Source organism: Nelusetta ayraudi, unplaced genomic scaffold (genome assembly GCF_046127955.1).
Source record: "Nelusetta ayraudi isolate G7.1 ecotype Tasmania unplaced genomic scaffold, CSIRO-AGI_Nayr_v1 ptg000022l, whole genome shotgun sequence".
Lineage (NCBI taxonomy): Eukaryota > Metazoa > Chordata > Actinopteri > Tetraodontiformes > Monacanthidae > Nelusetta > Nelusetta ayraudi.
Genome location: NW_027466072.1, coordinates 110001 through 132500, shown reverse-complemented (window position 1 = coordinate 132500; position 22500 = coordinate 110001). Strand labels below are relative to the sequence as shown.

General features: G+C 48.4%; 1 protein-coding gene across 4 annotated transcripts in view; it reads left to right on the top strand.

Moving 5' to 3' along the window:
• Positions 1–22500, top strand: part of pacs1 (phosphofurin acidic cluster sorting protein 1) — a 52493-nt gene that overhangs the window by 24552 nt on the left and 5441 nt on the right. For 3 of the 4 annotated variants that reach the window (XM_076027930.1, XM_076027929.1, XM_076027927.1), the window contains exons 2-23: positions 3015–3102; positions 4373–4462; positions 6896–7021; positions 9537–9681; positions 9831–9922; positions 11145–11222; positions 12710–12769; positions 13594–13754; positions 15395–15488; positions 15762–15848; positions 16492–16613; positions 17017–17152; positions 17572–17676; positions 17821–17927; positions 18023–18177; positions 18619–18729; positions 19641–19743; positions 20263–20305; positions 20401–20443; positions 20554–20695; positions 21554–21816; positions 22298–22417. In XM_076027930.1, coding sequence (XP_075884045.1) covers positions 3015–3102; positions 4373–4462; positions 6896–7021; positions 9537–9681; positions 9831–9922; positions 11145–11222; positions 12710–12769; positions 13594–13754; positions 15395–15488; positions 15762–15848; positions 16492–16613; positions 17017–17152; positions 17572–17676; positions 17821–17927; positions 18023–18177; positions 18619–18729; positions 19641–19743; positions 20263–20305; positions 20401–20443; positions 20554–20695; positions 21554–21816; positions 22298–22417 — 2471 coding nt within the window. The remainder of the gene's footprint in view (positions 1–3014; positions 3103–4372; positions 4463–6895; positions 7022–9536; positions 9682–9830; positions 9923–11144; positions 11223–12709; positions 12770–13593; positions 13755–15394; positions 15489–15761; positions 15849–16491; positions 16614–17016; positions 17153–17571; positions 17677–17820; positions 17928–18022; positions 18178–18618; positions 18730–19640; positions 19744–20262; positions 20306–20400; positions 20444–20553; positions 20696–21553; positions 21817–22297; positions 22418–22500) is intronic. The other variant, XM_076027931.1, reaches the window with a different exon arrangement.

The following is a 22500-nucleotide window of genomic DNA, read 5'->3' as shown; positions in this document are numbered from 1 at the left end:
GGACGAGGAGGAGGGGGAGGAGGTTTTGGTGACGGCAGCAGTGCAGCCATTGATTACGATTACAGAAGGGAGGAGTGGACGTCACTTTGCTTTTGCTTGGAACGGGTGGAGCCGACCATCAGGGGGTGGGTGGGTGGGGTTGGGGGGGTGGGAGGGGCTAGCGCTCAGCTCAGTTATGTAAGGAAGGGCGGCGTGAAATGTCTTGAAGTGAGGAAGCCGACGAGACGTTTGATGACGAGGAGGAAATGTGGACTCAGAAGACGAGACGACTGTTTGACATGGAGAGACTGTACCCCCCCACCCCCCCACCCCCACCACCACCACCTCTGGCCTGTGTTCTTGGTGTGTGTTGCTTGTGTGACACAGCAAGGTCACCCCCCCTCCACCTTCACCCCTACCATGACCGATGGTTGTCATGGAAACCATAGGCTCCCTCGCCCTTAAAGCCACAGGCGTTCACACAGGGAGATGCAACACTCACGTCCTTGGACTCTGCTGTCTCCTCCTCCTCTCCTCCTCCTATCCTCCTCTTCGTCTCCTCCTCCATGTCTCCTCCTCCTCGTCTCCTCCTCATCGTCTCCTCCTCATCTCCTCTTCGTATCCTCCTCCTCCTCGTCTCCTCCTCATCGTCTCCTCCTCATCTCCTCTTCGTCTCCTCCTCCTCCTCCTCCTCCTCGTCTGCTTCTCCACATCTCCTCCTCGTCTCCTCCTCATCGTCTCCTCCTCGTCTCCTCCTCCTCGTCTCCTCTTCGTCTCCTCCTCCTCCTCCTCCTCGTCTGCTTCTCCACATCTCCTCCTCATCTCCTCCTCCTCCTCCACCTCCATGTCTCCTCCTTGTCGCCTCCTCGTCTCCTCTTCGTCTCCTCCTCCTCCTCCTCGTCTGCTTCTCCACATCTCCTCCTCATCTCCTCCTCCTCCTGCACCTCCATGTCTCCTCCTTGTCGCCTCCTCTTCTCCTCCACCCTCTCCTCTCCCCTGTCTCCCCAGCAGGTGGGAGTCAGAGCAGCAGCGTTGACCTGATCAGTGGCTGCAGTGATTCCTCACATGGCTCAGTTGAGCCGTTGAATGGCTGTTAATTGTTGTCACGTTAGTCAAGAAATATTTCCAATATCAAGCAGGGATGCTGCAATATTCACTATTTCACCAAACCTTTCTGTGCGCTGTGTTTGGTCCGATACACAACAGCAAACAAGGTATCAGATATTTGTGGTTGCAACTTTGCTTCATTTTCCATTGACATTACAGCAAAACACGTTTTTCCCCATAATAACCCAGGACAGACTGTTTCCTCCTATGAGGCGGCTCACCAACACACTCCATCCATCCGCTGCTGCTCCGGCTCCCTCTGTCACATTTCACAACCCTCTGTGGCCCCCGCCAGTCCAACGTGTTTGCCCATGGATCAGATCAGTTTATTCCTTTCTTCATTTCTTCAGTCTACACTTGAGGATGAAGCAGCTGCTCCTAAAACCACCTTCCATAATATTTGCATTATTTGCATTCTTAGTTAATATTTGCTCAGAACTGCAGCGCTCTCCTGCTGAAAAGACTCGTTTTCTAGTCTTTGCTTTTTGCCTGTGGTGAACCAGAAGTCTGTGCTCATTCTCTGTCCATCAACCCCTGCCTGCCTTGCACCTGGCTGCGTTAAGTTGCTCCCTTTCGTTTTGGTCGATGGAAAAGATTGATTTGTTTATATTCATAGGTTCAGTCTCTTCCAACCCCCCCCCGTGAGCCGTCTGCTGGGGCAGTGTGCAGAAGCGTGCTGTGGGTTGTATTACAGCGGTTGCATCAGCTGTCACTGCCGGGATGAGAGGCGGCTGGAAGAGGAGTGAGCAGAGCAGAGGGGCGGCTCGGGCAGAACAAATGCGTTTTCCCTTCCACCTTCACGTCTCCATGTCTATTTAGTGTTGCTGTTGTCGTCTTGATTGGTGGCTGATGCATTTATGCAGGGCAATCATTTTTATTATTAGCGTTATTGATTGGTATTTCTGCAGTTATTGTTTTTTTTTACGACCGAAAACAATCTGTGGGGAGGGGGGGTGGGTGGTGGTGGTGGTGGGGGGGGAGGTCTTTAGCATCCATCAGCTGCTAAAACAGAAGGGAAATGAAGACTGAGAACAAAGCAGAGGCGAATCATTTCTCTGGCTTTAGTCAACGAGAGAAAAACCCATTGACTGAAACGTCTTTGTCTTTTTATTAACTGACCAGGAGGGAAGTGGGGAGACGCTCGCAGTCAAAGGTTTGGACGCATACCTCTGAATTCATTTTTCGTTTTTTCTTTTTTTTTCTTTTTTTTAATTTTAATTTTCACTCGAGGCATCAAAACTATGAATGAACACATATGGACTATTATTAAAGAAGAAAGTGTGAAATGACTCCATGAAACCTATGTGTTGTTAGAATTGCAGGATTATTTCACCTCTTCAGGGTTTTTTGTTTTTTTTTTGTTCTTGGTTGTCTTCAGCTGCTCCGACTCCTGGAGCCATTTTTTTTTTCTTTTTCTTTTCCTCGCTCCGATCTCGTTCCTGCTTTTCATTGTTCAACATAACGACCATAATGGCCTCACCCACCACGTCTGTGTTTTTCCTTTGTCCCACTGGGATCGGCCCATCTTAGCATAGCAGCTAGTGACTTTACCGTGGGCTTCTTTAAAGTCTGGCTGATGAATTATTGAGCAGACTGACCCTGTGGTGTGTGTGTGTGTGTGTGTGTGTGTGTGTGTGTGTGTGTGTGTGTGTGTGTGTGTGTGTGTGTGTGTGTGTGTGTTTACTGTTTCCATTTCAACTCCTTAAGTGCCCCTGGTCTTCATGGTCCACGGTGTGTTCAGGATCAATGCAAAGCTGCCTGTGGCCCCTCTACTGAAACTATGTTTGTCCTTCTTTTCGACCTTGAGCGCCGACACGCTGCTGAAATGTGACGCTGGCGTTTCGATGTGGCTTTGGTGATCTTATGGTCTTGTTTTACGGTATAAAAAGCCCTCTTTTTTTTTTTTCCTTTTCTCTCGCTGTGATCAGGCTCTTCAACCTGACGCTGAAGAAGCTGATCATGCTGAAGGAGCTGGACAAAGACCTGACCTCGGTGGTCATCGCTGTGAAGCTGCAGGTGAGCCCCGAATGAGAGAATACACAATCGCCAAGGTCAATCTCAACAATTTTCATGTTTACTGGAAAAATGTTGGAAAAACATGTTGGCAATAAAAAACAGAACCCCAGCTGTTTGCCGGCAGCCAGTGAAGCGGTTGAGCCACATGCACGACCACTGTGCTGCCAGCCAGCTGTCAGTGTGTTCATGCCTCCACTGTTCAGATGCGGCTCTGAACCCGGAGATTCTTTGCTGAGGGGGAGGAGTCATCGTCCTGATTGTTCCTCAACACGGATCTAAATCTACTCAACATGCAGCATGCACATTTTTTAAATAGTGATTATTTACGGAAGCGTATTGCATTCACTTGGCAAATGAAAAAAAAAAAAAATCTGTTTTTCGTGCTAATTTCTTCCCGCACTGTTTCTTTTATTTTGAAATCCCGCGAGAAAACAGCAGACGGGTGACTCTACGGCATGGATGTGCTCTACGGTGGTGACACATGTCAGTCTGAATGCACTTCAAATGCATCATTTTGTATCCACGGAGCCATGATGCCACGTTTATCCAACTGATCCCGGAGAAACACTGCGATGTGGAGAATATCTGAATGGGCGTTCCTTCCAAACAACCTCAGAGTCCTCAGGTGCCTACGTAAAGTGGACAAACTGATTGTAATGCCATCTATGTCACTCAAAGACAGGACTATTTGCCAGTGTCTCAAACCCATGGCAACATAGAACTGCATTGAAGTGAACAAGCTGGCCGTGTTTGCTTCCATGATATCTACAGTAGCTCTCAATCAAAGAATGGATGCCACTGTTTCCGATGCTCTCGAAACTCGGGAAAACAGGGCGGGAAAAAAAAACCAAAAAAAAAACCCCAGAAATAATTACACTGAAAAACAGAGATTTTTTTTTTTCTTTTGCCAAGTGAATGCAATACGCTTCCGTAATTTTTAGACAAGGTGATCTTAAAGATATTTTTAGTGGCCGTTAGTGACAATAATTTATTTTTTCGCTTTTTGAAAACTCCCTCGCTCCCATGCTGCTGCTGCTGCTGCTGCTGCTGCTGCTGCTTCCGCTGCCGCGGCCACCGCAGCAGCAGCAGCAGCAGCAGCAGCAGCAGCAGCAGCAGCAGCAGGATGTTGATGCTGAGCTCATTGTTTTGCCTCTGCAGGAGTCAGCTGGGACGACTGCTACGAGCCATTTCTTTTTACTCCCTACTTGCTTTTCCGTCGCTGCTCCTGTGACATTTTCTCCTTTGTCTCCCCCCTCTGCCGCCTCCTCAGGGCTCGAAGCGGATCCTGCGCTCCAACGAGATCCTGCTGTCCTCAGCGGGCCTGACGGAAACCGACCTGCAGCTCACCTTCTCTCTGCAGGTAAGCGTGAAGGTTCAGGGTGTCGGGGATCCGTGCGTCTGCAGCAAGATTGGAGTTCTTCTGTCACTGTGCAGTTGTACAAGGAAATTTGAAGCAAAGGCTTAGTCCAGGGGTGTCAAACATACGGCCCGCGGGCCAGATCAGGCCCCGCAAACAGGTTTTTTTTCCGGCCCGCGAGATGATTTTGAAAAATTATAAAAACTGCAATTCATCAATGAAAGAAGGTGCTGTTCTAAATGTGTCCACTTGGTGTCGCAATATCGTTTCTGCTTGGCAAACAAACTCAATACTGGGACTGAGCAAACCGGTACAAGTACATCCACTCACGCCTCCTATTGGCTGCCCTCACTGCCCCAGAACCTCTCCTATTGGCTGCCCTCACTGGCCCAGAACCTCTCCTATTGGCTGCCCTCACTGCCCCAGAACCTCTCCTATTGGCTGCCCTCACTGCCTCAGAACGCCTCCTATTGGCTGCCCTCACTGCCCCAGAACCTCTCCTATTGGCTGCCCTCACTGCCTCAGAACCTCTCCTATTGGCTGCCCTCACTGCCTCAGAACCTCTCCTATTGGCTGCCATCACTGCACCAGAACGCCTCCTATTGGCTGCCCTCACTGCCTCAGAACGCCTCCTATTGGCTGCCCTCACTGCCTCAGAATGTCTCTGTCGAAACAGACAAAGCTGATGCAGAGCAGTGTTGCCAGCTTGGTGACTTTCTCCCCCCCCAAAAAGTCGCTATTCTCCCCATGGCGACTTTTTGTTGTCAAAAGCGACTAGCGACAACTCTAGCGACTTCTCCTGGTGTTAATACGTTGCGATCAAGTGCAAATTGTCAATTATGCAAATTAGATGATGACGTCATTTGGCGACTTTTCACCCCTGGCTTTGTCTCTGTTTTGTTTCTTCATGTTTTCGAACGCTCTTGATAGAGTTGTGAGAGCGGTACCACTGCTTTTAGTGGACCGCAAAGAAAAATGTAGAGCGGGAGAAAATGTATCCAATCCAAAAACAGCATTCTGATTGGATTATTCATGACTTTGCAGCGGAGAGCAGAGTTCCTCAATCCATTTCCCTCCCAGCACTCAGGGGGTTGGGTTGGCCGGAGCCGATCCCGGCGGACTCGGTGTGAAGGCGGGTTCAGAGCCTGGACAAGTTGCCAGTTTATCACAGGGTCAATGCAGAGAGAAAGTGAAATCCTGAGGAGCGAGCCTTTACATCGCACTCACTCCTCCAGGTGCAGCAGGGTTAATGCGACTCCCCTCAGGCTCTAATTGGCTCTCAATGATCCTCTCCAATTTCCATCTTTCTAAATGCTGCTATAAGGTCAGGCAGTCTCTCTCTCTCTCTCTCTCTCTCTCTCTCTCTCTCTCTCTCTACATTATATATTCAACTATTCCAAATGAGAACTGAGGGAATTCCTCAGTTATGTTGTGCCTTCAATTAGTGCTGCAACCAACCATTATTTTTGTTTACGACTCATCGTGATAAATCGATGAGTCACCATTATCTTCTAGCTTAACTCCTCATGCCTGTGTAATACTGTTGTACTCTGACAGCATACGTTTTTAAACAAATATATCAAAAATTATGACACATAAAACATTTATTTCCAACTTGTTATATTTTTCAACGTAAAACATCATAGATTTGTCACTTCACAATTAAAGATTATACACAATGTTGATCACAGTTGAGTACCTTGATAAGTGACAAATGAAAGAGTTTTACAATGCAGTATAAACGGTGCTATCGACAGGGACTGTAAGTCACACAAAGGCAAACTAGCGTTGGGTAAGCTAGCCTTTTGAGGAACGTATGAAAAAACGTACTTCCGTCATAGGCCGGTGGTCAGTTAACAAATAAGCATGTAATTTAAGAAATATATATCCTCAATGTTTGTATAATATTGTGAACGACTCTGCGGTGCGTGACGACAGAGCGGCTCCGCGGCGTTTGAGGTGTTGGTGCATCGCCATAGTGTTAGCATGGAATGCTAGGTTAGCGTCGCAGAGTTAGCACTTAATGTGCTTCGCTGCTTTATTTTCTGTGCAATATTCCCAAACTTTTAGGGTCGGACTTTTGAAGCCTCGTCTTCTGTCTTCAGTCCCTTCTGTCTTTGTGCGTTCTTCTTCTCCGTTTCCTTACGTGGTGTCACTGCCACCCTCAGCATTCAGTCGGTACTGCACTGCAGGTACAGACGAGCACTTAGCGACCAGAGTGTGATTTTATCATTCAGCAATTTACGATAACAATAGCACGACGCGTCAACGCTGAAATTTTCCGCGTCTACGAATCTTTGCTGTCGATGTAATCGCTTACGTCGGCTAATCGTTGCAGCTAAGCGTCAAGGGGAACTGCAACAAGTCTGACCCGGCCCTTTGTCAGCTGTTCCAGTGTATGTATTTGCTCATGTGTGTTTTATATTTCGCCCGTAGTACCCACATTTCCTGAAGAGGGACGCCAACAAGCTCCAGATCATGCTGCAGAGGCGGAAGCGATACAAGAATCGAACCATCCTCGGCTACAAGACGCTGGCCCTGGGACTCATCAACATGGCCGAGGTAGCACACAGCAGTGACTCACACCCGGGTGTGACATCTAGCATATAGAATGCAATGACTTATTGGACTCACTTTGTTATATTGCTTTAGTTACAGGTCCAGTGTGTAACATTTGGTCAGATTTATGATTTTTATATTGGATTTTTTTTTTTTTTTAAACATATTGCCCATAAAAACACAGCAGCTCAGCTCCTCTCGAGGGCTGTCAGCTGTGAGCGGCCCAGTCAGTGGAGTCTCGCCCCCTCTCAGCCAAGACAAGTGTCCCGGCAGAGTCGAGCTGTGACCCGACAAACTATTGGTCACAGGCTTGTGAGAATACAAACATTCAGCCTCTTCTGTTTGTGTGCTCAGTGGCCAGCAGACGAGGATGGGTCCCATTCCATTTGTGATTTGTGACACGTTTTTTTTTTTTCACCTTGACCACCATGACTTCATTCAAGCGAGTGCCAGTCTTAAAAAAAACAAAAGAGAGACGGATCTTTGGCCCAGCGTCTCTTTTTTTACTGTGATGCAATAAATGTCATCACAAATTAAGCCTTGGCCTCCTGTGCCGACCAGTTTTATAACCGGCCTGCGAGTAATGGCTGTGTCTTCATGGCTTCACACAACCAAACTGACAGCTGGATGTTGAGAAAGCGTGACACTGTTCTTTTGTCTTTTTTAAAAAACAAAACAAAACAAACAAACAGATGGAGTTTGACTTAGCTACATTTGATTTGAAATCCCACCCCTTTTCCCTGCACCCAGGTGTCCCACAACATTCCTCTTCAAGAGTAACAAAATCAAAAAAAATACTACATCTATTGATAATACTGGTAATGATAAAGATAACAATAACGATAACCTCAATCATAATAACTTGAATAACTAAATAATAATAAAAATGATTCCTTTCAACTATATACCTATATGCAACTATATTTCTATATTTCCAGAAAAGGACCAAACATCGTTTGAAACGACTTCTGAGAAATTGTGTTTTTAAAAAATTGTAACACAAAATACAATGAAATAGTGTAGACGTGAGCCAATGTTTGATAATTGATATTCTTTCATAATATCGATCACCAAACATCGTCCTTTGACTCTTATTTTGAAAGGAAAATGCATGCAGAATTGCAGCAACGGCAGCACAATTTGGACGTGCATGTAGCGTTTGAATACACACACACACAAAGAATTTTGTCACAAAAGACACGTGCGCATGCACGCGCATGTGCACACACACACACACACACACACACACACACCTGGATTTATATTTGCTTCCCTAAAGATCAGGAAATTTTCCATTTGTACAGCTTTCCTTTTTATTTGACATATTTTAATAAATATATATTTGCTTTATGTTAATAGATATATCGCTCTTTGCCATAACAGGTTTTCCACCTGTTAATGTGGCCGTTATCGAACCAGAACTCTTAATAGCCAGGACGCTTTTCGTAAGTTAAAGGTAATGTGAAAGTAAACAAAGTGCCAGCAGTTTTGTGTGTTTTGGGCTCAAGCAACCGGAAGGAGGCCTCAGCGCGGGACCATGGATGTATTATAAGAACTGGATTCGTGACTGGCAATATGGTAGTGTGGTGATATTTTTTCCCCCAGTGGCCACTCAAGGTATTGCAGCAAAAAAAAAAAAAATCCCATGGACCCAAAAAGCATTTTTCTCCTGTTAAGACTGCAATAGAGAAATAAATGCCACTTCAACAGCTGACACGACGACCTTTGACCTGAAACGTGGTTCATCCTAAATCTTTCCGTTGCATATTTTTCAGTCATGGTCTTCTCGTCTTTGGAAAAAAAAAAAGTCACCAGAAAAGCGTTTTGATATTCCCAGCGTGACGTCAGGGCGTGGCACCTGCCGCCGTGTCTCAGCTCCTTGTGATTGGCCGATGCTGCCCAGTGCAGCGCAGGAGTTACAAGCGGCACGGTGCGAGGGCGTGAAGCAGGAGAAGGTGATGCAGTCGTCTCCTCGCCGTGCGGCCGCCTCTCTGATCAGCTGCTCAGAGCTCATTAGGTGCGAGTGTGAGCAGACTGCTGAGAGGCTGCTGCATGCCAGTCACTGGGCAGGGACGCGACGCTGCCGTTTGCTCCAGAGAGGAAGTCAGAGTTGCTGCCCGACACCTTTGATTTGTCGTCTGCAGCGCTCGGTTCTGTTAGCGTTCTTTTGTTTGCTCTTCAGAACATCTGCTTTGTGTCGCTGGGGCCCCTGGATCTGCTGCCTCACTCTTCCCACCTCACTGTAATCTCAACCTCTTTTCTTTTCCCCTTCGTTTTCTGTTCTTATGTTTTGCATCTTACACCCCGTCATGTTGCTTCTGCTAAAACGTAGTGATTCAGACTAGAATCACTCCAGTCAGTTCAATTAAAAAAAAAAAAACAAAAAAAAAAAAACCCCTCTGACCCGTTGCTGCTTCAGCCCCTCCAGCCGAGCAGCTTGCCCACCTGCTCATACGTTGGTGCTCGTGCTTGAATTGTTTCTTCTTCTTTTTTTTCTTTTTTTGTGGACCCGGTCCAGGTGATGCAGCACCCCAGTGAAGGGGCCCAGGTGCTGGGACTCCACAGCCAGCTGAAAGACGCCTCGGTGCCGGTGGCCGAGGTCCGAGTCTACTCGCTGTCCAGCCAGCCCATCGACCACGAGGGGCCCAAAGCAAAGATGTCTGGTGGGTTCATCGTCTCAACCTCAGTCCCTCCTCCCTTCTCCCCCTGGAGATGCTCCTTGTCCTCAAGTGTCCTCTGTCTGTCTGTCTGTCTGTCTGTCTGTCTGTCTGTCTGTCTGTCCGTCTGTCTGTCCGTCTGTCCGTCCCTCCAGATCGCTCCCCAGACATCGACAACTACTCTGAGGAGGAGGAGGAGAGCTACTCGTCGGAGCAGGACGGCAGCGACGACCCCATTCACGGACAGGTGTGTTTGAAAAGGCGGGTCGGCACCGACGGGTCACACACACACACACACACACACACACACACACACACACACCACGGGTTCACATTTTCATTGTGTGAAATTACGCCTGGATCGTTTCCACACACTCTCTCTCCTGGATGAGTGTGGGTGCGCTCGGGCGCGGTGCGTCTATCGCTGTACTGGTTGGCTGCTTTTGCCTCTTCTATAACTTTATTGAAAGCCTTTGATGTCATTATACTTTACAGGAAAACAAACAGTCAGACTGCAACTCCACTGGGTGGAAAAAAAAAATACAAATGCAAATGAAAAGAGGAGACAATAAAATGATAATAAAATACAATCATTTAGTATTGTTACTAATGGTTAAACCACATCTATCAGACAAAACAGTAAAAGCCCTGAAAAAAAAAGCGCACGGATTAACACACACACACACGCACACACCACAGCCTTCTTGCTGTGCGGTGACGGTTGCAATAAGCATGCGTGATTTAAAAGAGTCGATGAGATTTTGCAATGTCATCCTAAGACTGCCAGTATACAGAAAAAAAAAGAATCATCTTCTCGTGTGTGTGTGTGTGTGTGTGTGTGTGTGTGTGTGTGTGTGTGTGTGTGTGTGTGTGTGTGTGTGTGTGTTGGTCTTGACCTGCCATGGCCGGTTAGCTTGGTGTGGACGTGCCTGTGGTGGTAGCGTTGTCAGAAGTGGATCAGGTTTAAAAGAAATGAAAGAAGTGAAGTCGAAGGGGAACGACTGACGATGGAAGAAAAGTGTTTTTTTTTTTGTTTTTTTTTCCTTTTCCTTTCCTCTCTCGGTTTGACACGCTTGACTGCACCTGGACCCTGGGCGTTTGTGCGTCGCCAATTCTTTATTGGTGGTTCTGCAGTCGCGGGTCAAGACCGCTCCTCCTCCTGACGCTCAGGGTTACACTTGAACAGCAATACAATGGGAAAAATGAGGCAATTACAGAGCAAAAGATGAAGAACGAGAACAACACAAAACCCAAACCAAACTCAGAGTAGATTGACCAGGCGTGGGCAAACTACGGCCCCGGGGCCATAAGCGGCCCGTTAAACTTTTTAATCCGGCCTGCCGCCTTCCATCCCTTCAGCCCGTGACTCTCTGCTCTTAGCCGACTTCCTGGACGTGCCTGGTGCAGCTCCGGTGTCTGCCAGGTATGACTCACTCCACCCCCCCCAACCCCTTCCTTCTGCTCTGCAGTACCTGTACGATGAAGAGGATGAGGTGAGGAAGAAGAAGCCCAGGAGGAAGCTTCCCTCCAACGCTGCCATCACCAGGGTGAGAAAACTCCTCCTCTTTCCAACCTCCGACTCCTCTTCCTCACCTTCCCCGACTCCTCTTCCTCACTGTCTCTGACTCCTCTTCCTTACCGTCTCCGACTCCTCTTCCTTACCTTCTCCGACTCCTCTTCCTCACCTCTTCCTCTTCCTCTTCCTCTTCCTCACCTTCTCCGACTCCTCTTCCTCACCTTCTCCGACTCCTCTTCCTCACCTTCTCTGACTCCTCTTCCTCACCTTCTCCGACTCCTCTTCCTCACCTTCTCCCACCTCGACTGCTGGGTCATGACCCACTTTGGATTGGGTCGCGGCTCCGTGGACAGTTTCTCCTTGTTTTGAGAGAAAAATTTTAAAAGTTTTTATTTTGCAGAACAAAATTCTATTCAGTAGTTTGTTTTGTTTTAATAGAAAGTGGGCTCACGTTTTTTTTTTGTTTTTTTTTTATATTTGTGGAATAACTTTGGGTCGGGACTTCATGCTGAGAGAAAAAAATCAAATGTGGGTCTTGAGACTCCACCAGTGTAGAACCGCCGTGCTGAAGCGTTCAGTGTTGGAAAAACAACCTTTTGTGATGTCACAAAGAGCATCCAGAGGCCAGGTGGCACTGCTTCACTCTCACTCGATTGGTCGACCAGTCACGATTGTCGTCTTTATTTTCACCACCTGTTTTGTACTTTTGTTTAACCTGACTTGCTTCAGTCTTCACACCTGTGTGATACTGTAGTACTCAGACTGCATAGGTTTTCAGACAAATGTATGAAAATATTGACACGCAAGGCATTTCTCTGTGACAAAGTTGTTCAATCACAGGTGTATTAATTTGCGATTTACACGCATCGTTTGTCACAGTTAAGTAGCTTCAACAGATTTCTTACATGTTGATTTAATATGCAAAGTGACAAGTGAAAGAGTTTTTACAATTCAGTATCAACGCCTAGTATGGACAGGGGCTGTAATTCACTCATTACTGCCTTAAAGTAGCATTTACTGAAGCGACCTAGCGTTCGGTAAGCTAGCCAAAAAGTGCTAAACACAACTAAAGAGATTTCATACAAACTTTGGGTCAGAGTTTTCAAGCCTTTTCAGAGAAGAAGCCGTTCTTCTTCTTCTCTGTTTTTTTTTTTTTTTTTTTGCAGGATGTAAACACTGAGCAACACTGCCACCCTCAGCGCTCAGTCGGTACTGCACTGCAGGTACAACTGAAGATGTAGCGGCTGAAGGGTGATTTTATTATTCAGCAGTTTACAACAACACGACGCGTCAACGCGGAAGTTTTCCCGTCGACGAGTTCATGTCGTCGACGTAATCGATTAGGTTTGACTAATCACTGCAGCCCGGCCATCGACGCTGTGCTTCCTGAGCCACCCCCCCCCCTCCACTGACCTGAAGCTAACGTCATTCTTCTTTTTCTCTGTCCCTACCTCCTCCTCCATCCTCTCATCTTGTCCCCACCCCTTCTTTCTCCCGCGTCTCTGTCCTCTTCTGCAGCAACCCAACATCAAGCAGAAGTTTGTGGCCTTGCTGAAGAGGTTCAAAGTCACAGACGAGGTACGCGTTTGTCGCACTGTTGGACGCTCGGTACTCTTTTTTGGTTTCCTTTTATTCTTTCCAGAGTCAGCGTGCATTACAATGTGCGTGGGAGCAACGTGGCAGCACGGCCTGAGATTCAGCCGACGTCTCGTCTCTCTGGAAGCAGACCACATAAATAACCTGCACTCTTCCAGTCACCCAATCAACAGTTTGCCTCAACGCAGCCAGTTTTCTGTATTCCTGAAATGCAGTTGCTATTTTTTTCTTTTTTTTTTGCACAATGCATGGTTTCATGCCTCTTTATGAGTCATCCAAAATATGAGGATGTCTGCCAGAATCTATTTGTGCAACTACGCTGTTGCTCCATGAGATTGAAGACGCAACCCTCTGTTTACTCCCCTTCAAACGCATCCGTCATCACTGTTGACCAGGTGCAGTGGTGACACTGCGTCCCAGTTACCCAAGTCAAATGAATTCATGGATAACTGCTTCTACTTCTTCTCCTCCTCCTCCTCCTCCTCACTATTAAAGACAATTTGCCGCATTGTGGGTTTCCCGGCTCAAAGCCCGCGTGCAATAAGTCCACCTTGTCGGAAATGTCTGAGACTTTATTAAACCAAACGTGACTCAGAACTTCCCGAGGCTGTGACTCATCGAAGCGATGCCACTGGGAATACAGAAGGATGAATCACGATGGTTTTAAAGAAGCTGTACCAGTGAAGTAACAGCATTGAGTGAACAAAAACCCAACACAATGTCCAATGTCTCTTGCTTTTAAAACTGCTAGAACTGATGGCTGATGACTGACTGATCCTCTCCCTCCCTCCCTGCCTGCCTGCCAGGTGGGCTTTGGCCTGGAGCACGTGTCCAGGGAGCAGATCCAGGAGGTGGAGGAGGACCTGGACGAGCTGTACGACAGCCTGGAGATGTACAACCCCAGCGACAGCGGGCCGGAGATGGAGGAGACGGACAGCATCCTCAGCACACCCAAACCCAAACTGAGGTACGGAGCGGCAGCAGCCGCCGCAAGCTCACCCAACACCGCAGCAGCCACGGGTGTGTCGCTGTGTCTGACGCACCTTTGGGCAAATACCGGCCCGGACGGTGGTCTCCAGCCACCAGTCGCAGCGCCCTCTGTTGATGGGAGCTGCTTATTGCACTCACAGTGAGATTGGCGTTGTTGGAGTCTGACAGGAACTCGAGCTGCAGTTTAGAAATCATCTCCATTTTTTTTAAAAGCACAAAGCTCCCAAAAAAATACGACAAGTCCCAGGCAGACAGACAGGCAGACAGGCAGGCAGGCAGGCAGACAGACAGACAGACAGGCAGACAGACAGGCAGGCAGACAGGCAGGCAGGCAGGCAGGCAAGCAGACAGGCGGACAGACAGGCAGGCAGACAGGCAGGCAGGCAGGCAGACAGGCAGACAGACCGGCAGACAGACAGGCAGACAGACGCTCCTGCCATCTCTATTTAAGGACCTGAAAGTCTTAAGACGGTGAGTTGAGATCAAATTGAAGCCAGCGATCTGAGCAGAAAGAGGAAAGGCTCTGAAAATAGTTCCTCAAGAATATTTTTAGTCCTTTCTTTTTTTCCTTCCTTGCTTTCTGCTTTGGTCAAAACATTGCTGTGTTTTTTTTTTCTCGGCCATTCCAACGTTTCAAATCCGCAGCGTCTCAGCAACATTGTGAGCAGACACGTTGATTAACGGCGCGTGATGGATGTGGTTGTCAACATGAAATCCAGAATGTTGTCCAAGGTCTCAGGAGCTGCGTGTCCACGACAGGTTTTCACAAAATAAAAGCCATGTTTCTAAAATTTCAACAAAGTACAATTCCGATTTGCAGGTGTCTCCATTGAATGGTGTGAAGCGCATGAGCCGTAATTCTGCTCAAGTCTCACGTCCGCTGACGTGTCAATGTGAAGAAAAGTCTTTCCAGGACACTTTTGCGATATTCCTCCATGTGGATACGTCTGAAAAACCACCTGATGAGAGCCTCAAAACCTGTTAGCCATAGTTGAGCGGTTTTTCCAAGCTGAGCTGTTTGCATCACCATGGAGACAGAACCATGACCACGGCATGGAGACAGGACCATGACCATTGAGACAGGACCATGACCATGACCATTGAGACAGGACCATGACCATTGAGACAGGACCGTGACCACAGCATGGAGACAGGACCATGACCATGACCACGGCATGGAGACAGGACCATGACCATGACCACGGCATGGAGACAGGACCATGACCATTGAGACAGGACCATGACCATGACCATTGAGACAGGACCATGACCATGGCATGGAGACAGGACCATGACCATGACCATGGCATGGAGACAGGACCATGACCATGACCACGGCATGGAGACAGGACCATGACCATGACCATTGAGACAGGACCATGACCATGACCATGGCATGGAGACAGGACCATGACCATGACCATTGAGACAGGACCATGACCATGACCACGGCATGGAGACAGGACCATGACCATGACCATTGAGACAGGACCATGACCATGACCATGCTGTCAACAGAGGTGCATTGAAGACACAGGAACCAGTGATGCCTGAATGCTGTTTTGTGTGTTTTGTGTGTGTGTGTGTGTGTGTGTGTGTGTGTGTGTGTGTGTGCAGGCCGTTCTTCGAGGGGATGTCCCAGTCCAGCTCCCAGACGGAGATCGGCAGCTTGAACAGTAAAGGCAGTTTAGGCCGAGACACTTTCAGCCCGGTGAGACATTAAAACTGAAAAAAACCCTTCACTGGGAATTTCACTCTTATGAGCTGTGAGGGGTTTTTTTTCCCTGTGACTTGTTTAAGTTTCATCACCTCCTCCATCTGATCAGAATGGTCCTGAAGCTGTTGTTGTCCAGAAGACGCAAGTCCTCTGGACAATCTTTCATGACTCTCTCTCTCTCCTTCTCTCTCTCTCTCTCTCCCTATAACACACACCATCACTGTCATTAAGCTTTGAGTACTGACCGCCAGTTCCTTTCATCTCCAGCAGGGGGAGCAACCTCCTCCTCTGGAGAAGCTGAAATCCTCTCGCAGCCGCAACCTGGAGGAGGCGCTGTCCGAGACCGACACTCTGGTATGGTTCCGATTGTGTGTGTGTGTGTGTGTGTGTGTGTGTGTGTGTGTGTGTGTGTGTGTGAATGAGAAGGAAGGAAGGAGTCATTGGTGCGAGTGGATCTGTGGTGAATGAAACTGAGTTACAACGGTGATGTTGTTAAAAGGAGGAATAAAGGAAGAGGGGGGGGGGGGGGTTGAATTTAAAGTTTCACAATTGTACAGAAATACAAGTTAAAAAGATTTCTGAAGAAAAGTGGCAAGTACGCCATCAGGGTGTTTGAAGTGGAGAGCACCACTGCACAATACTGTACTATATGATACAATATGATTTATAAAAAATTTGTTGCAAACAATGAATTGCAAAAAATATATATGTATAATAATATCAACAATACGAGTAGTAATAATATCATCGGTGAATGAACAATAATAATTGTCGAAGTGGTAGTAATAATGATATCTTTTCATGTTTGTCAGGTGCTTTGTGTTGCATTTTATATGTACGAAAGGTGCTTTATAAATAAAGTTTGATTCGATTTGATAGAATCAAAGAGAGATTTAGATGGGGCTGTTCAGTGCGACCCAGAAGAAGGGCCAGCATGTCTGCGGTGTCAGTGGTGTCCTCCACCATCCACCATGCTGCGGTGTGACTGTGTGTGCAGGAGCTGACGGACCAGGAGCTGTTTGCCGAGGTGGGGCCCTGCATCACCGTGTCCGTGGCTGAGAAACCCCGCACGCCCCTGAAGAGCAGCAAGAGTGAGAGCCAGGCCCTGCCGTCGCCCAGGTACCCTTAGCCTCTTAGCATCTTAGCGTCTTAGCCTTTTAGCATCTTAGCATCTTAGCATCTTAGCGTCTTAGCATCTTAGCCTCTTAGCATCTTAGCGTCTTAGCCTTTTAGCATCTTAGCGTCTTAGCGTCTTAGCATCTTAGCCTCTTAGCATCATAGCATCTTAGCCTCTTAGAATCTTAACCTCTTAGCATGTTAGCATGTTATTAGCCCCTTAACCTCTTAGCCTCTTAGCGTCTTAGCATGTTGCCCTTTAGTCCAGTCAGTCCATTCATGGGGACGTTTGATCGGCATCCACATCCATGGCATCATTTCTATCTACCCTTCTTTCTTTCTTTCTTTCTTTCTTTCTTTCTGTCTTTCTTTCTCTTCTCTTCTCTCTCTCTCTCTCTCCCTCCAGGTTGGATGGAGGCCACACCCCCAGGCAGAAGCGTGTCAGTACTCCAATGAAGGAGCGGCAGCTGTCCAAGCCGCTGAGTGAGCGAACCAACAGCTCCGACTCGGAGAGATCCCCTGAGCTGGGACACTCCACCCCGGTGAGCTGCTGGAGGACACAGTGTTGGGCTGTTGCCATGTACTCCTCCAACACTGACAACACATCGCTGCATGCAGTTGCAATGTTCTCTGCTGGTAGCACAGCTGCTGCTGAAAAACACACAGAAAGCCGGTGAGAGTTGCAGGCTTTTTGCACGGCAGCCACTGTGGAGTACTTTGTTCCAAAGTGACGTCGTGAGACTCAGGTTTGCAAAGTGAACGAGATGGTACGAGGCACTTGCTGGAGTTCAGCTGGAGAAGATCCTGGTGTTACGTCAACGTTACAGCGATTTTCACATCTTTGACGAAGTGTTTGTGCTAAATATCAGCACGTGTTGGGAAGTAGCGTTGCTGTTGGGAGGTTTATGAGTGTGTGTGTGTGTGTGTGTGTGTGTGTGTGTGTGTGTGTGTGTGCGCGCAGCTCCTGAGGAAGGTGGTGTACGATCAGCTCAACCAGATCCTGTTGTCAGACTCTGCCCTCCCAGAGAGCCTCATCCTCGTCAATGTGTCTGACTGGCAGGGCCAGGTAACACCTGAGAGAGAGTGTGTGTGTGTGTGTGTGTGTGTGTGTGTGTGTGTGTGTGTCTCGACTACTACAACACCTTTTTCCCTTTCACCCGACCCCCTCGTCGTCGTCGTCGTCTTCTTCTTCTCCTCTGCGTGCCTGCAGTACGTCGCGGAGCAGCTGCAGGTGCAGCGCCACCCGGTGGTCTGCACGTGTTCCTCGGCAGAGATCCAGGCCGTGCTCTCGGCCGTCCTCACCCGCATCCAGAAGTTGTGAGTTCTCCGCCGGGTCAAACGTCCCTCTGGTCGCCGCCTTCTGATTGGCTGAAGCCTCCCGACGGCCCTCTGCGTTTGTGTGTCCCCCGCAGCTGCAACTGCAACTCGTCCATGCCCCGAGCGGTGAAGGTGGTGGCGGTGGGCAGCCAGAGCTACCTCGGTGCCATCCTGCACTTCTTCGTCACCCAGCTGGCCAACAAGACGTCTGATTGGCTCAGCCACATGCGCTTCCTGGTGGTGCCGCTGGGTACGAGGGCTTTTTGCCGTCTTTTTCTTCCTCTGCGCTCCCTCCCTGGGACACTGTCACACAAAGTGAAAGTGGATTCAATCGACACCGGGAATGGTCAAGCTATGGCCCGTGGGCCATATGCGGGCGGGCGTCCCTTTAAGCTTTTAAATCCGGCCTGCCAGACTTGGAAGAAGTGATATTGATTGTCAGTAAGTCATAAAATAGCTCTGTTTCCTCCATGTTTCCAGTGTTTTCAGAGTCATTTCAATAAAGAGCTGAATATTGTGAGGCTTCAAAGAGACTTTTTTTTTTTTTTTCACACTGTTGACTTGTCACCAAAACACTCCATGCATCTGCTGCTGCTCCGCTCCCCCCCTCTGGCACATTTCACAACCCATTGTGTAAACAGCCCCCCCACTCCTGATCTACAGCATGTGTGTTGGTCTCTTCTCTCATCAGGTTCTCACCCGGTGGCGAAGCACCTGGGCGCCCTGGACAATCGCTACAGTTCTGCCTTCCTGGACGGGACGTGGAGGGACGTGTTCGGCCGCTCGGAGCCCCCGCAGACAGGTGCCCCCTACATCCGTCACACCAGTGCTCCTCAGCTGGTTGGTGGAGTCTCAGGACCCACGGCAGTTTTGCCTCCTCCCTCCTCTTCATGAAGTCGCCGCCCAAATTTATTCCAAAGAATTAAAAACGCCAGCTCACGTTCCATCGTGTCCAGTCAATTAAAAAAAAAAATTGAAACGATTGAATTAGGGCCGAACGATAAATGGCATTTGCGATGAACAAGATTTTCTAACCGCAAAGACTGCGATTTGATTGACGGGAGTTCCGCTCACGTGACTTTGCGAGCGGCACGAAGCAAAGCAAAGCAAAGCAGGCAAGTGGGAGGAGTCGATGCTGCGCCGAGCCGGACGGACGGAGCGACACGCGAGGAAAAGAAGCTCTTCCTGGTTGCCACCACCTGGTGGCCGTAGTTTAGCAAAACGGTGTCGGGAGCGAACTACCGAAGCGCCAAGGAGCACAGCAGTGGGAGTTGTGTTCGCTGGCAGTGAACCGCTGCCTCGTAACTTCGCACCTGATAGCGGTTTTAACGCCGCTAGCGTGTTAGCATGGGTTGAATGAAGCCGTCGCTGTTTTGTGCTTTGTGTGGACTTCAACAAAATCATTCTGAGCTCGATTAAAATGTCTGGCACAAAACAAAACAAACACTGATAGATAAATAAAGGCTCTTTCATATTAGTTCATGCTTCATTTAGCTTAACATTAGCCTAGCCTATAAAAAAAGAACAATTTGTGTCGAATAAATCTGCAATATTCGCAATATTGAGGGGAGAAAAAGAAAATCACAATTCGATTATTTTCCATGATGGTTCAGCCCTATATTGAATTGCATTGTGCCAGGTTCTGTCACACCAACATTCCACCATCGCAGCAACAAAAAAAAAATCTTTCAATGTTTGGATCTCGGCCTGCAGATCAGCTGGACGTTGCAGCTCGTATTGGCCAGTACATCAGTGGGGCGTCGGTCACCCACCAGCTGCCCATCGCCGAGGCCATGCTCACCTGCAAACACAGGACGTGAGTACCAACGCCGGGGACGCTCCCTCCAATCCAGTTCCACCCACTGGACTTCCGCAGTGCAGACTTTTAAAGAGGCAGGGTTTCTTTCCAGAGTGCTGCACAACAAATAGAATGGAATAATGAAATTCTGAAAAAATAAGATAAGATAAAGATAGAAACACCGAGAGATAAAATACAATAATTAAATTAAATGTAACTTAATTTAATAAAAATGATATATATATATATATATATATATATATATATATATATATAATTAAATTAAATTAAATTAATAGAGTACACACCTGTACACATAAAACCAACACACCACAAGGTCTCAAAAGCAATATTAAGTAATTAGATAAGATAAAATAGACAAATAGAAACAAATGAATGGAAACGCTCTCCCAACAGAGGATAAAATCTGTGTTAATATGAAAAACCAGTGAAAAGCCAACTGACTAAATGGTCTCTGCAGGCAGAGTTTCACTTGACCTCCTCTGACCCCTCCCCTCTGCTCCGCCCTCTCTGCAGGCGAGACGAGGACTCCTACCAGAAGTTCATCCCCTTCATCGGGGTAGGACTTCACTTCCCATGTTGCGCCTCAAGCCACTGCTGCCGGGGGAAGCAACTGTTGACTGACTGCCGCCTCTCGCTGTGTCTTTATTGCAGGTCGTCAAGGTGGGCCTGATCGAGTCCAGCCAGTCTCCCACGGGTGAGTGTGCCGTCCCAAGACCGGCTGGCCCCGACGGCGCCCCCTGCTGCCGAGTCGACGGTCGTGAGTTCTCCGAGCTGCGCGGTGACGCTGTGCTTGTTGTCCTCCAGGAGAGGCGGAGGAGGGCGTGGCCGTCAGCCTGGCCGTCCCCTCCACGTCCCCGCCGGCTCACGGCTCCCCCACCGGCATGATCAAGGACTCGGCCACGCCCCCTTCCTCACCGTCCATGGGCAGCGTCCTCACCGTGCAAGGGTGAGAGAGAAGCGCCTCTTTGCGCGTGTATCGCTTTTCCTTTCTTTCATCGGTTCGGTTCAGTTTGGAAATGACGCTCAGCTGCGTTTCCATGACCTGTAGAACTGCACGAAACATAAATATGGCAATAAAAGACAGGTAACGGAAACAACTAAACTTGGAAAAACCTCTCAAATATGAGGTGGTTTTCCAGATGTGGACGGTCGCTAGACGGCTAGCTCGCTAGCTTAGCTTGCGGGTTTAATCTCGCGGTAACGTGTCAGGTGACCTAGACGAGCGTTAGATGGACGTAACGGAGAGAATGCGGTCACTTTTCAAAATCAAATTGTTCATACTCAGATAATGAAGGAAACGGGATTCATTTAACAGAAGGTGGATTATTCTTTCTGTCCGGCCCGGTACCAAATGACCCACGGACCGGCACCGGTCCGCGGGCCGGTGGTTGGGGACCGCTGATATAGAGGCATATTGCAAAAGTGTCATGGAAATGCTTTTTTCATATTTTCACGTCAGCAGTACGGGGTCACGTGACCACTTCACCGACCAGTGAAAATGGCGCGTTACGATTGGACGGAGGAGCAGACGGAATGTTTTTTTTACGAGTCATCAAAGAGAAAAATAGAACAACCATTGTTGACAGCAAGCAAACGCAAAGAAGCCCAAGCAAAAGTAATTCTGGTCGAATCTGGCGGGACGAGATTTTAGGAGAATTACGTTTTTTAACGCCTCACGCCGTTCAATGGAAACACCTGCAAATCCAGATTGCACTTTGTGGAAATTTTATAAATATCTGAGGCGTCCAGCCCAGGCCCTGAACCTCCACTGGAGGACTAACTCCTGGCCTTCCCGCCTCCTCAGGAGCCCCAGCATGTCCCACGGCGTGGACGCCATCGGCCTGCAGGTGGACTACTGGCTGGCCTCCCTCGCCGAGAAGCGGCGGGAGGGCGAGCGACGCGACACGGGCTGCAAGAACACGCTCAAGAGCGCCTTCCGCTCGCTGCAGGTCAGCAGGCTGCCAGGCGGGGGCAGCGGCGGCGGGGGCAGCGGCGGCAGCAGCGAGCCGCAGGCCCAGGTCAGCACCATGGCCATGACGGTGGTCACCAAGGAGAAGAACAAGAAAGGTGGGTAGACGGAGGCCCCCCCCGTGGGAGCTGAGCCCCACACTTGAACCAGAGTCACACTCAGGCTCTTCTCATGGTGCAGATAGTCCAACCTTTATTCTGCATTTCCATCAAACTACCAAACAGACAAACTCCCAACATCTTCAATGGCACGGCCTGAACCGCACAGCTTGTGCAGAGCGCAGCTTGTGTGCGTATATGTTGATGTGTCGAGCAGCGTTTCTCAACTGATTTTAAAATATTCACATTTGTAGAAAAAATGTTGCATTTACTTTGCAAAGAGATTCACACAGACGAGAGTTTTCCCCCCAGGAGAAGACGTTTGCTCTTTTAAAGATATAAAAAATGTATTTTCTCTGTATGTCTGAAGGGCGGTGAAGTTCTTTTGTATTCAAGAAATGAGTCAGCACTTTGCTGCGTCACTCTGTAGCACTATTTCATCTGTCAAAAAGTAAAAAAAGAAGGTGTGTTTGTTCTTCAGTTCCCACAATCTTCCTGGGAAAGAAGCCAAAGGAGAAGGACGTGGACTCAAAGAGTCAGGTCATTGAAGGCATCAGCAGACTGATCTGCTCGGCCAAGCAGCAGCAGACCATCCTGAAAGGTGAGCTGTGAATGATCAGGCCTGCTCCGAACCCTCCGGCACCCTCTTCAAGTGTACCTTCTAAAAACCTTTGATTGGGCCCT